Source organism: Epinephelus moara, chromosome 3, assembly GCF_006386435.1.
Source record: "Epinephelus moara isolate mb chromosome 3, YSFRI_EMoa_1.0, whole genome shotgun sequence".
NCBI classification, from domain to species: Eukaryota; Metazoa; Chordata; class Actinopteri; order Perciformes; family Serranidae; genus Epinephelus; species Epinephelus moara.
The window spans coordinates 17,761,939-17,775,435 of NC_065508.1; the positions used below are offsets into that span (position 1 = coordinate 17,761,939).

The 13,497-nt window shown below is 43.1% G+C and overlaps 1 protein-coding gene across 1 annotated transcript in view; it reads left to right on the forward strand.

Annotated features, from left to right (window-relative positions):
* ephb4a (eph receptor B4a) overlaps positions 1–4,562 on the forward strand; it is a 47,930-nt gene extending 43,368 nt beyond the window's left edge. Inside the window, exons 14-17 of the mRNA XM_050040341.1 lie at positions 484–633; positions 1,223–1,416; positions 1,854–2,012; positions 2,295–4,562. Of these exons, the coding sequence (XP_049896298.1) occupies positions 484–633; positions 1,223–1,416; positions 1,854–2,012; positions 2,295–2,403 (612 nt within the window). The 3' untranslated portion in view covers positions 2,404–4,562. The remainder of the gene's footprint in view (positions 1–483; positions 634–1,222; positions 1,417–1,853; positions 2,013–2,294) is intronic.
* The last annotated feature ends 8,935 nt before the right edge of the window (positions 4,563–13,497 follow it).

The window sequence follows — 13,497 nt, forward strand, 5'->3', positions numbered from 1 at the left end:
TCCTAGGAAACATTCATTATATTAATCTATAGTGTATGTGCCTGTCAGGTGGTATTTATACATCTCTGTATCATTGCCACAGGATTAATTCACAAAAGTATAAATCATTTAATTTACTCACACTGTACATTTGTTGAAATATTATATAAGAGTAGTAATAGTTTGCGGGGCGTCGGTGGCTTAGTGGATAGAACAGGCGCCCCATGTACAAGGCTGTTGCCGGAGCGGCCCGGGTTCGACTCCAGCCTGTGGCCCTTTGCTGCATGTCATTCCCTCTCTCTCTTCCCCTTTCACGCTCAGCTTTCCTATCGATTAAAGGCAAAAATGCCCCAAAAAAATCTTTAAAAAATAAAAAGAGTAGTAATAGTTTGCCTCATTAGCTGAAAGTTGTTATTTTACACCCTTTGCTTTCCTTGTCAGAGCCCTGTCCGACCATGTTTATTTGAAGTTTGGCAGTGCTGACTGTTTTTCTGTTCTGTGCAGGGAGGTAAGATCCCAATCCGCTGGACAGCACCGGAGGCAATAGCCTTCAGAAAGTTTACTTCAGCCTCTGATGTGTGGAGCTATGGCATTGTCATGTGGGAAGTCATGTCTTTTGGAGAGAGACCGTACTGGGACATGAGCAACCAGGATGTAAGTTGAAGCCAACAGCCAAGTTGGAGTATTCTTAACGAGAGCTGCGTTTACAGGGACAGTATTTCTTCAGTCCAATTAAAATCAGTCTGATTACAGATTTTAACTGCACTGTTTACATGGACACTAAATAAAGTGATCTGATAAGATGCACATTTACATGCCTCAAAGATTTAATTAGGATGTTACATTTTTTTTACTTGTGCCAAGTGGTTCAGCCCACTGTGAAGCGTCTAATCTGGCGGAAATTTAACACAGCCTTATTGAGAAAACTCATTTCATTCAATACATAAAGTATAGATGGAGGGGAAGGGGTTCTTCCTGTTAATACAATTTAGTAGTAGGTAGTGTAGCTCAGGTTATTTTCTGTGGCTACAAATCACAGATGTCTCCTAAACACTTCACCCGCAGACTATCAGAAGTTGCAATATACTAGTGTTCGCTAAAGGTCTCATATGCAGACTACTGCTACCATCAATAAGACAGTTGTAGGACTCTGTATTGTTTACCTCCAAGCAACTCAGTTTTTATTGGAATATCATTAAGTTAATGCATTGGATTAAATAGTGATCATTTTTCTTCCCATCAGGTAATCAATGCCATAGAGCAGGACTACCGGCTGCCACCGCCCCCCGACTGCCCCACCCACCTGCACCAGCTGATGCTGGACTGTTGGCAGAAGGATCGTTCAGCACGGCCTCGTTTCGCGGACCTCGTCAGTGCTCTGGACAAGCTGATCCGCAACCCCGCGTCGCTGAAAATAGTGGCTCAAGAAGGAGCAGGGTGAGTGCAGATGCATTTGAGTGATTGACAGAAAACCTGCCTGATGAGATCACGGTGGCGGCAAATATGCAGCTTGTGAATGAAGAGAGAAAAGGAGACATGTCAGGCATTCGATGATGTCCCTCTCTTTAGGACAGACATTACCCTCCCACTGCCCAATCTTATGTACCACCTTAATGTCCTGCTGTGACCTGTTAGCCTCTTGCTGTGTCCATTTCCCTTCCCTCCACATTCTGCCTGTCAGCTGCTCGCATACAGCTGAGGACACTCCACCCCTGACAAATCCCATTGTTTGTCCCTGTCACTCACTCAGCCTCAGATTATACCTTTGCCTGTCGGCTGGAATGTTGCTGCAGGATATATATAAGCTCCTCACTGTTGTTTGGGGTGACAGTGTGTGTAAAGTTCCCCTTTTGTTCCCCTGCTCTGTCCTGCAGGCCGTCTTACCCCCTGCTGGACCAGCGTGCACCTTTAGCCCTCTCATCGTGTGCTTCAGTGGGGGAATGGCTGAGGGCCATCAAGATGGAGCGCTATGAAGACAGCTTCCTACAGGCTGGCTTCAACACAGTGGACCAGCTGGCCCAGATCACCACACAGTCAGTTCCTATCTCCAGTTTTCTTATCTTGTCTCTGGAGCAGCATTTTTACTTTTCAGTGCACACTTCCATAGTACAAGGTCGGGGAGCTAGCCTTGCAGCTTTTAATTGTTTGCAAACAGGCTGAATTACTTCCTGAATATTTATGATCACAATTTCCTGAGGTGCAATTTTTATTTTAATGTGACGACTGAAATATTATTGTAATGTCCATTGAATCTTTTTCTTTCTTTGTGTTCTGCTCTTCCTGTCTAATGACTGATTTTTCTCGTCTTTGTTCAGAGATCTGCTGCACATGGGAGTCACTTTGGCCGGGCACCAGAGGAAAATCCTTTCCAGCATCCAGACAATGACCTTTCGGAACAAGAGCACTGCGACTGTGACCTTCTAGCTCACCTGTCTCCTGAGCTGGACGTGAGAACCAGCACAAAGGTGCAGCCACGTACTGAGAGCGCTCTGGATCCTCTTCTGTGACCAACTTTGAACACAGACTCCAAGGGAGATTGGCAGAATTTACAAACGACCAGAAAAAAAAATAGAAAAATAAATGATGGCTTTCCTCATCGGGATGAGAGAGTCATCCAGAGACATGCGAGTCCCTGTCACCTGCAGTGACCGAGGGATGAAGTTAATGTTGCGCAGACTTGAGTCTGACTCATTTTTACAGTTTGTGGTCAGTGTTTTTATATCTACCTGAAGTTAGGACCCAATAAATGTGCTGAACCAAGAGGAGAGACCGATCAGAGTTTCTGTAGTATCATGTCATTTCGGAAACTGGCGGTCGACTGGTGTGTTGTCCCAGTAAAAAGTCACTTCACCAAAGGAGATGAAAAGAATTCCCAGCGCCAGTCCAAGGATTTCACCTTTCATATTGTCGTGTAATTATGACTGAGATGCTTCCACCCTGGGTGTCTCGCATTAAATCCATCTGGATTACGTAACTACATAAACATTTCTCACATCAAGACTGAATATTTTAACTGTTGAATCTGACTTCCTTGTTTCTATTTGATTTCAACATTACCTCCTCTTTACTCAGGTGTGATGTGTAATGCAAACTTTGGAGAGCGCTGTACTTGTCCTAATCAGACTCCTCTCATCTTCTTCAGTCTCCCCCCCTCATCGGCTCCACAGCATGTGAGGAGGAGAGAGACACAGAGACATATCAGCACTTGTCATTTCAGAGTGAATTGTAATCTTCAGTTAACTCCATGTGTTTCTCTTGGAGTATGGTTGGTTATTCCTACTGCCTGTGTTTCTGCCGGCAGCTCCGTTTTATTATAGTCAGACTGAACAAGGACCAAGTGGACTCAGAGACCAGAGAACACTGTAGAAATCGGTTTTCTTTGTAGAAATGTACCAAGGAAGCTATCTGGCCTCAAACTTGTTTTTCTTGATATAACTGATGCATTTTTAATTCTCTTATTCTGTATTCTCCATCTTCCAGTGCCATTCAGTCGTCTTTGTGGACTTAAATGCCAATTTTATAAAGCGGAAATCTCTCACGAGTGATTCTTGTCTCATTAAAATGTACCTCAAAGGGTTACTTTGACATTTTGAAGTTGAGTGTATTATTTTCCTTCATGCTGGCTGTGTGGTCTGCAAATTGTCTCTGCGTGTGCCTTAAAGTGACACAAAAACAGTTTCATAAAATTCTCAAAATTGGGCACTGGAAACAATGCACAGCTACCAGCTAAGCTAACACGCTAGCTTGCACTCAGCAGTATCAACTGGTTTCAGGGTGGAATGCTAACACTGCTGAGCTGCTGTTTGATTAGCTGAGTAGCTCCTACACACACATTATTACAAGTGCTTGTTGAAGAAGAATAACAGACCGGAGTTCAAAATGTCAAAGACTTTGCATCTCTCGAAGGATAATACCAGTGTTTTTGACATTTAGGTCATGCATAATTTTCCTGCTGTGAATCAGGAAAATGAAGCTTGAATAGCTAAAACATACTGCGACAACTGTGGTGAATACAAAATGCTATTCTTGCTTTTTCTAAATGGTTTCACCTGCGTGCCACACATCACTCTCATAATTTGGTGATTTTAGTTTAGATCGTCAATTGGTAATTTGGGTTTTCCTTTTTCCTGGACTTTGACATGGCATTTCTGTCATATGTGATAATTATCTGGCGTTTCAAGGGGTTTAAAGTGCAAATTACACGGATTTAACATTCATTCAAATGTGAGGTTGGTTAATTCACACCAAAAATTAGGTGGAGATAACAACCACATTCTTAGTCACAATGTTGTGTTCTCATTTAAAACACCAAGTGATAACAAGTGTGGTGAAAATGTTGGTGATACCATAAAATAATCCACTCTCTCTTATCACATAAGTGTATGTTAGGCCTTCATCAGAAACACTGGTATTGTCATGCAAGATTCGGAGAGATACCTTTAAGGATTTTGGGAAATGTGGTCTTCATATTGAAGATCTCAATAATTTGAAATAATGAATAGATAAAGTATGTTTTGATTACTGTCCTGTGTGTAGGCTAATCTGTATTCAGTATTCATAATAAAGATACACACCAGTGTTTACCATCAAGGACTCATTTCTGTGCTGTATGTTTTTGGATTGTCCTTACGTACATTTGTATGCCTGTCCATCCCATTCTTGTGAACGTGACATCACAGGTGTGCCCATAGACTGTATAAAATAATGGACGTAGCTACTGCGACGTCACTCATTGGTTTGTCGACTTCCGTTTTGAAGCCTCTAGTTCAGCATTTCAGCCGGTGCCATTTTGGGTTTTTTTGGAGCCAGAAGGGACCATATATGGGTGGGAGACTGGATCTTTAAAGGAACTAGGGGTGGATCTGACTGAGAAGCCGAGGACACTATCTGAAGACGGCCTCAATTGTGTGTAAATTATAGCCTATTTAATATTTCAAGAAATTCACACCCTGTACAGCTGAATGAGGAAGTTAGCACTAGGCTGCAAACATGTTTATTTCTGCTGTAAAGTTGTGTATATAACATGGAGGTCTATGAGGGTTGACTCTTGTTTTGGTGCCAGCCTCAAGTGGCCATTCGAGGTACTGCAGTTAACGTTGGCTTCATTTTTCATCCTCTGAGGTTGCCACTTGGTCACACCTTGTGCAAATTTGGCACAAACGTCCACTTGGATTCTAGGATGAACTGATTAGATTTTGGTGGTGCAAAGTCACTGTGACGTCACCAAACACATTTTTGGCCATAACTCAGAAATTCTTACGCTCATTATGACTAATTTCACACAAATGTCTTGTAGGAGGAAATAATAAGGTGGTGACATTTTGAATCCAAAAGGTCAACTTCATGGTGGGATCATAATGTTCTGCAAAAACAATGTTCTGGACGTTACTCAGTGTCATAACTCAGGAGCAGAAGGGAAGACTTTTGGTCCGATACTGAATTGGTGACACTGATCTTGGGTGCCAACCTTGAAACTGTGCTGAGTGTATAGAGCTTCAGAAAAAAAGATCAGAAAATTACACTTACTACCTTCTATTAAATTAATTCAAAGTCTTTGGTACATTTATGATATGATATGAGTCTGGACAGACATGGATGAAAACTGCGACTTGACTGATTCTAATTCTGCTTATTTATATGATGGTCGCTGTAGATCATCATCAAAGACATTCTCACTTCAGGTGGAGCTTGACGACTGCACAAATGTCTGTGGATGTCACTGTGTAGACGTCAAAGGACTTTCCTATCTGACCTGAAAGTGAAAATCTGTGTAATTTACCTGATGGCAGGCTTATCTGGTCCAGTGGCCCCGGTGACGTCTGTCCCAAATTCAGCAGCTCTGTCGTTGCCAAAACACACTGATGTTTCTGGATTGCTTGAACCTTTTATTCTCTAACTGAGTTTTGAAGTAAGTAAACTATTCTTGGTTTCTGTTGTTTTTATTTCTGGTTAGATAACTCCTGTCTGTGATCATAACAGAAATGTGCAGGTAAAGTGTTTAATGTGGTATGGTTTTCTGCCGTCTTTGTGGCTCTTGTTGCACACGTCCTTCTCATCTATCCCGTCGCCCCGTTTTTTAATAATGGCAGAGAAACAGGAGACTGCGAGAGCGCGAATTGAGTCTCACTCCCCCCTATGTTTCCCAGCTTTGCCTCCCCTCCTGCCTTCTGTTTCTCCGGAGAGCCTTTACCCCTCGAGGGCTGGAAGCTTGTCCTCTCCTATGTTTCCCTTCTTGGTCCTCAGCCCTTTTAATCATGAAGAGATGTTCTTTTCTTCTCCTGTGCCTCGGGGCTGAGAGCAGCTTAGAGCGCAGCATAAGCTTAAACTCTTTTCTCTCACACACAATTTTTTTTTTCTCCCTCTCCTCCTATCTCCAAAGCTTCCATAACCAGGCGAAGCTGCCAGGGCTTCAAGAAGTGTTTAGGTTCATTGATTAATGTACTTTGATTATCTCTGTGTTACTGACTCATTCCTCTTGTTCTACTGCTCTCGTGTGGCCCACAAAGTACAGACCTGCGCGGGTGGAGCGTCCATGTAGTGGAGATAAATAACGATGAGTAACTTTTCTTGTAAGCATGTTTTTTATTTTTCTTTTAACACCACAGTGTGTTTTGTTGTGTATGGATCTCTGAGTCTGTGTGATTCAGTGTTTGAAAGAGAACAGGGCATTCATCTCTGGTTTCTACTTCTGTCAGTACTTTGCGTGACCCTTGACCCCACCGTATAGTAGAAACCTAGCCTCAGCTTTGTCTGTGTATCTGAATGGCCATTCATTAGGTCCGCTGTTGAGCAGAGAGCCGACCAGGCCGCCCGGGTTTTTAGCATTTGGCGGATTGTGTCATTCCCCTCGCATTCCTGTGTGCATTCAAGTGTGGAGTGTGTGCATGTGGGTGGATGGCAGTAGTGGGAGGGGGTTAACCAGTGGGACAGGTACGTTTGTGTTCGCAAGCAAAGGGGGGGACAGAGGACGGGGAGAGACGGGATAAGAGGCATTCTGAAATGGTTTCACTGTGTCCGCGGCTGTAAACAAACATCACAGAAAATCAAAGTGTGATCCTGCATCAGATGTGTATTGTTAAATGTGTAACTGTTGTGCCTCTATAAAGTTGCCATGACTCACAAGAGACGAATTTTAACAAAGAATGGTCAAATTCGAAACAGCTGAGGCCCAAATATCCGAGTTTAGCTCCAAAAACAGTGTGTGCCACAATTCCCATAATGCAACTCAATAGTAGCTTTCACTAGACCCTGTTTGCCTCCTAAGTGACCACTTCTTTCAAACCAAAAACCTCCAGTTTGTACCGTTAAAAGCTTCAAAGGTCTTAAGCCTAATCAGAGATAATAGATAATAGATGACATCATGACGGTCAGTGCAAGTTTCTGACGAATGTGTTTGACAATTTATGTAACTTTTGGCAATTGGCCAGGTGTGAAGAGGGAAAAAGATTTGTTACACAATTGTTTTTTGTGTGTGTGTGCAAACAAGTGCAACACTATCAAAAAATGTTTGTGTAGAAGTGTTTCCTGGACTCAGAAAGAGTTTGTTAAACCTTGTTTCCACCAAGCAGTTTGGTTCAGTTCAGTTTGTTACACATTAGAACGGTTATTTCTGCGTTTCCACTTTCAAAAGTTGCGGATGGCACCAATAGAATTGATCCATTCGATACTGCTTTTTCGTTACCCTTCTGTTGAGGTACCCAGCACACTGATCGAATACTAAAAGGTGGAGTCATAAACATTGCAGTCCGATGATTGTAATGAGAGAATCATCACTCTCGGTATGTTTAAATATCCCATGGATTGCGACTGAGACTCTAAACATTGCAGCCTGTTGTTTTTTGTTCTGAAAATGTCATTGTGCAACCCCGTTCTATAGACGATCAACGAGGTACAGATGTTCTTCTGCATCATAAGTGAAGAGGCAATACAGTAAGAGCTGGACGGGGCAGTGGTGCAGCTATCTGGTAACAACCCTGCCGACATTCAAGAGTACCGTCTGTGTTGGAAATGATAAACAGATCTAGGGTTTAGGTACATGTCAGTATGGGTTACGTATGGTTTTAAGGGCACCATGCTGAAACTCCAAGACACTCTAAACAATTAAACAATTAAATGGCCTTTAATGTAAAGACATGGTCATGTTAAACTAATTTCAGTGTGCATCAAGCCTTTGTAAGGGAGACAGTCCCCTGATGAAGGCTTGATGCTTAAACAAATCAGTTTGTTTTTAAGTCTAGAGTGACCATATATTGCATTGCAGGTATCGTTTAAAAGAGAGTGCCTTGGAGTTTTCTTATGATTTTGAGTGTGACATTATGAATGAAGAGTGAGCCATCATCCCTGTATTTGAATGACAGGCAGCCAGAATTTCACCCTGCATTTGAGTGTGACAGCTTGTAACACTTCTGCAATGTGGTCAGATGATTCAGTGTACAAACTTGTTCTTGTCTGAGCGCGGCAACATGAAGTTTGCATGTGTAAAATTGGTAGAATGCCCCTTTAAGATGTAAAACCACCAGTGAAAACTACTGACTAACTTCATTTTCCATTGTTCTTCAACACTCTGCATTGCTTTGATTCTCCTCAACAGCAGAAGTTTGAAGATGGAAAGTTAGATTTGAGATTGTCATTCCTCTTCCTCCGCTTCAGGTGCCAGATTTCCTCCCCGGGATGACTTGCAGACGATTTGATCGAAATGGCCCAATATTTCTGAGCAAATCCACCCGGCAGCCAGCTAAGATTATTTTTCACTTGTGTACGCAGCGTGATTGTGCTGAAAGATGGGAGGCACATTGCGCGGCTGAGCGCCTCCACTCTGTTTCGTATTAAATCTGATCACTGGGAAAGTTGTCCCTCCCCGCTGTTCTACAGCATTTCTGTTGACTTTGCTGAAGCCTCTGCCAGGCCATCGCTGTAAATAAGAGTTTGTTCTTTGCTGACCCACCTGGTCAAATAAAGGTTGTAAGAATTTAATTAGACTTTCATGCAGCAGTACAGTTTGATGTGGATTACTTTTGTTCTTTTTCATCATGCACTTAAATCCAGCTAATCAATGCAAACCTTAAGATTACAGTCCCCTGCTGTCCCCTCAGTGTTATTATTGGTATTATTTGTCATAGCAGAGTATTCAAACGTTGTATTATCTACTTCCAGGCTGTCACCTCCAGAATGAATTTATTTTGGTGTAATCTCAATTTATTTGACTTTCCTGCAGTTTCCACAGTTATAGATCCATGTCTGCTCCTTTGTGCATCTGTTTGCTCATAAAAATTGACTATTCATAAAGCCAAATAGTTTCCCAATACATATATAACGACTCCAAAACGGCCATAATATATATAGCTGGTATCCACTTCTCCTTCACCACTCTTCAAAGAACAGATGGAGGTGTTTGTGGGATGAAGAATGCAAATGTGAACACCTTGAGGACGAGCGACTGGCCCCTCCGAAGGTGTTTGCAGGTTCCTGCTCTGTCTCAGCTTTCAATACACACACAGCAGCCATCCGTCTCCCCTGTGGCGCCCTTTTGTTTTCCACTCCGCTAAGATGTGCTCATTGCCTTCTGTGAGGAAATGAAAGGAGTGTGACCTTCCCCGCTTCTTATCCTCTCTGTGTGAATCACCCGCTATTCTGAAACTCAGTCCACAAGGACTACTATGCGGGGGGGGGGGCTATCAAATTGCTCTAAAAGTCAGAAGAAGCAGTAAAGTGTGAGTGAGAGTCAGAAAAATGGCAAACATCTTGGGTTAAAGATGTTTCTTATCATCGTGAGTGACGTCCTTTTTTGAACTCGGCTTGTTGAACTCAGATATATGAGTTTACTCTTCAGTGCTCGGCTTAACCTCTCACACAGGCCTCACCTCCAGGTCCTAACTCAGCCTAACTCCTCCACACCTCTGAGCCCCACATGTATAAATCTTCACCGTCACTTCACCGAAAGTCCACACAAACTGAAAAATGCAGCCTTTTTTTAAACCTCCAGACATTTCTGAGGTTTGTCATCAGACAAAACTTTCAGGATTTGGAGGACCTACCAAATAACATTGGCTAGAACATCCAAGGGTTCTTTGTGCTCCAGTAAATCCCTCAGTTTTGTCTGTTTGTTCTGTTTCTCGTGATTACAGTGAAGCCTTGTCGTTGTATTTGTACTGTGGTCGTGGCTGTTTACCTTAACTGGATGTTTCCCCTTCTTTTTTTACATTTAAATTATACAGTTTGGCAACCAATCGCCTAAATGAGCTATTCTCATAGATGTTTACAAAGCCAGCGAGCAGTAAACACTGAATATTCACATAAACATGTGAGCTGCTGCACTGCGGAGCCGATTTTGCTCTTAAATGTAAGGTCTGAACCTAATTCAGTCACTTTTTTGGGGGGCTGCTTTAATGCAGCTCCTCACACAGCAGGCCTACAGATTAAAGCGCACCCCCTTCTGTTCCCCTGGGGGCCCCTCAAACCTACACCCGGTGTTTCAGCCTGGTTCGGATAAATGTCAGTCCATCACAACTGTTGATTATACTGTGAAAACATGACCACTCACGTTCATTACTGACCCCATGAACAAACCGTGTTTTCTGGGCTGGCGTTGTGACAGTGTGCGGAGCGAGTCAGGACCGCATGTGTGTGTGTGTGAGTCACCTTTGTTCACCGTGTTCGGAGCCCACTTAGAAATCTGAGGAAGGAGCATATGGTTATGATTTAATCAGCATCTGGATGCAATACAACCACATTTACAAAGAATGAAGTGTGTATGTGAGTCAATGTCAATTGAATGTAATCTGATTACAGATGTCAAGTAACTGTAATCAACCCTGGGTATACTCTCCAGTTTAACACAGCCCATGTGCATTAGCAGTGACCACCACTCCTCTTCAAATACATAACATACTCAGAAGAGAAGAAGCTACCCCAAAAAAATAGGAGGCAGGATTTATTGTGCTGTGAGCGCCCTCTAGTGTGCAGAACTTTGTTTTTATATCACTGACTGACACATTACAATCCTTTTGCTTAGATTAATTCACACACTGATGATCACACTGATCTGTGTTAGGGTGAAATTTAAAGTTGGTGGAGGCTTGAAATATGAAATGCATCCGCACCTTGTGCATGTCAGACATGGATGTGACTGCTGTCTGTGCACAGACGAGTTGCTGTGTGTATGCAGTGTCTCAGCATATTTTGATCTGAGACATCACTCAGTCCCAAATTCACAATTAGAAGAACCTGCTGTCCTGATCGATCAGCTCGTGTCACGCATACAGCAGGGCGTGTTAATACCTGATTATGTTCCCTGTGCCACAGTCTGCTCGCAGTGTGCTCTCCGAAACTACAGCTCGGTGTGCAGCCTGCGCCATTCCCCCTCACATGTCTGGATGAAGTGAAATCAGGACGAGGAGCAGCGTGTGTGAAACGATCAGGAGTTCAGAGTTTTCATCCGTTGTGCTTTCAAGTCACGTCAAATACATATTCGCTCAGCGTGCATCTCCAATGTGTTTGATACCTTAGTTTTTATAAGGGTGCGTTTTAACTGCTGCTGGTGATGATGTCTGTCTCCTCGACACACCACAGGGTGGAGTCGTCCACTGTCTCAAAATGAACCGTAATGTAGCTTTTCATGATTCCTGCACGGCAACTTTCTACCACCAGACATCAGGGCGATTCAGCCGCGCTGCTTTGTCGCCTCCTGGTGGTGATGGGAGGATGTGGCACCCTGAAGGAAAAAGGAGAGTCATGTTTCGCTTGGCCGACCACAGGTGGAGGTCTGAAAAGACACACACACACACATGCACACACACTATCTGTATGTTGACGTGGTCTACATTTTCAAAGCATCTTAAGCCATTTGATGATTGACCTTATTCACAACCACAAGCAAAATGGAAATGCATGGGCGTAGATTTTCAGGGGGACGCAGGGGGCACGACCCCCTCAAAATGTAAAACCAGCCCATTTTCATTGCCAGCTCTTCAAATACTGCTGCTTTGTCAGTGATTTCGGCGTCAGACACTGATGCAAAAGGCACCTTTGATGGCTGTATGAAACGCTGCCGGGCGGGGTCAGTTTGAAATGCCACCGATAATAAGGTATTATAAAAACAGCTCAAAAGTCCCTATAAGGCGGACAGGAGGGGAGGCTAATGGGTCCAACAAACTCTGGAATTTCACTCTGGAGGCTGTTGTTCGCATCCCGTATGAATGTTGACTCAAACCGTGATTCATTCATTCATTCATTTTCCGTAACTGCTTATCCTGTTAGGGGTTGCATTGATGCTGGTGCCTGTCCCAGCCGACATTGGGCGAGAGGCCGCCAGTCTATCACAGGGCATATGATGTGTTTTTCTAACCTTCAGCATGTGCTTTTGTCACACAGTGAAATAAATGTAAAAACAAGGTGTTTCACCAACGTTGTGATTTTATTTTGAAAAACACTACATGCATCTAGCAACAGAGATAATATCTCTGGCTTATCCAATGTTAAGAAAATGGTTACTCTTCCTGTTTCCTAAGTGGGCGTGGTTAGCTCTCCCTCCAATCAAAGCCTGTTCTCCCTTTTTGATGAGTTGGGATGAGAACATGTTAAAACACGTGCATTTGTCCCTTCCCATAAAAACATAAAAGCGGCAGACAACTTTATTTGGTAGAATGCGACTCATAGACGCAAAGATACCGCCTGTAAATTAGGTGGTGGCTGTGTGCGACCTCAGAAGCATTTATTAATTCAGCATACAAAACAGAAAGCAGAACTACAGTCAAGTAAAATCAATGTTAGTTTGTTGACTACGTGAAAATTATTTTTCAATTAACATATTTAAGTTGAACTTTTTGTACTTTTGGTCAAATATGGCATAAATGAATTACCATTTACCAGTTTTATAGTGTTAAAGGAATACTACACCCACAAAATGATCATTTGTGTATCAGTTACTCGCCCCATGTTATGATGAACTTGTCTGGATGTTTGAGCTGGGGTTTATACTGCAGTGGCTTGATTGTAGATGTGGTTCAGGTGTGCAGATTCAGCAGCTGCTGGCACTCAGGAGGATTGGCAGGAGGCGGGAACCAGAAAACCACACCCAGTAAACACTCAGATACCCCGTTTACACTTAGGAAAAACGCACATATTTTCATGCGGTTTGGCCTCGTTTACACGCAAACGGAGTTTTTTTCACGGAAAACGATCATTTGTAAAAACTCCGGCCAAAGTGGAGATTTCTGAAAACGCCGTTTATGTGTTGCCCTAAACTGGGTGAAACAGGGTTTTAGGTTCAGAAACGTCACAGCATGCGCCAGCAAATGCTTGACGTCATGTGAGCGACCTATGTTTACACTTTGTTTGGCTACTGATCATGGATGCTGTTAAGGTGGTACTCATTTTTAGGTTTGTGCAAACGCTTTGTTACGGCCTTTTTCCACCAGATGCGTGTCGGTTGCGTCTCCGCTCCGGCACTCCAGAGCAACAGACACGCAGGACTTCTATTTTTGCCGGACGCTGGAGCACAACGCAGCAATTCAGCACAGA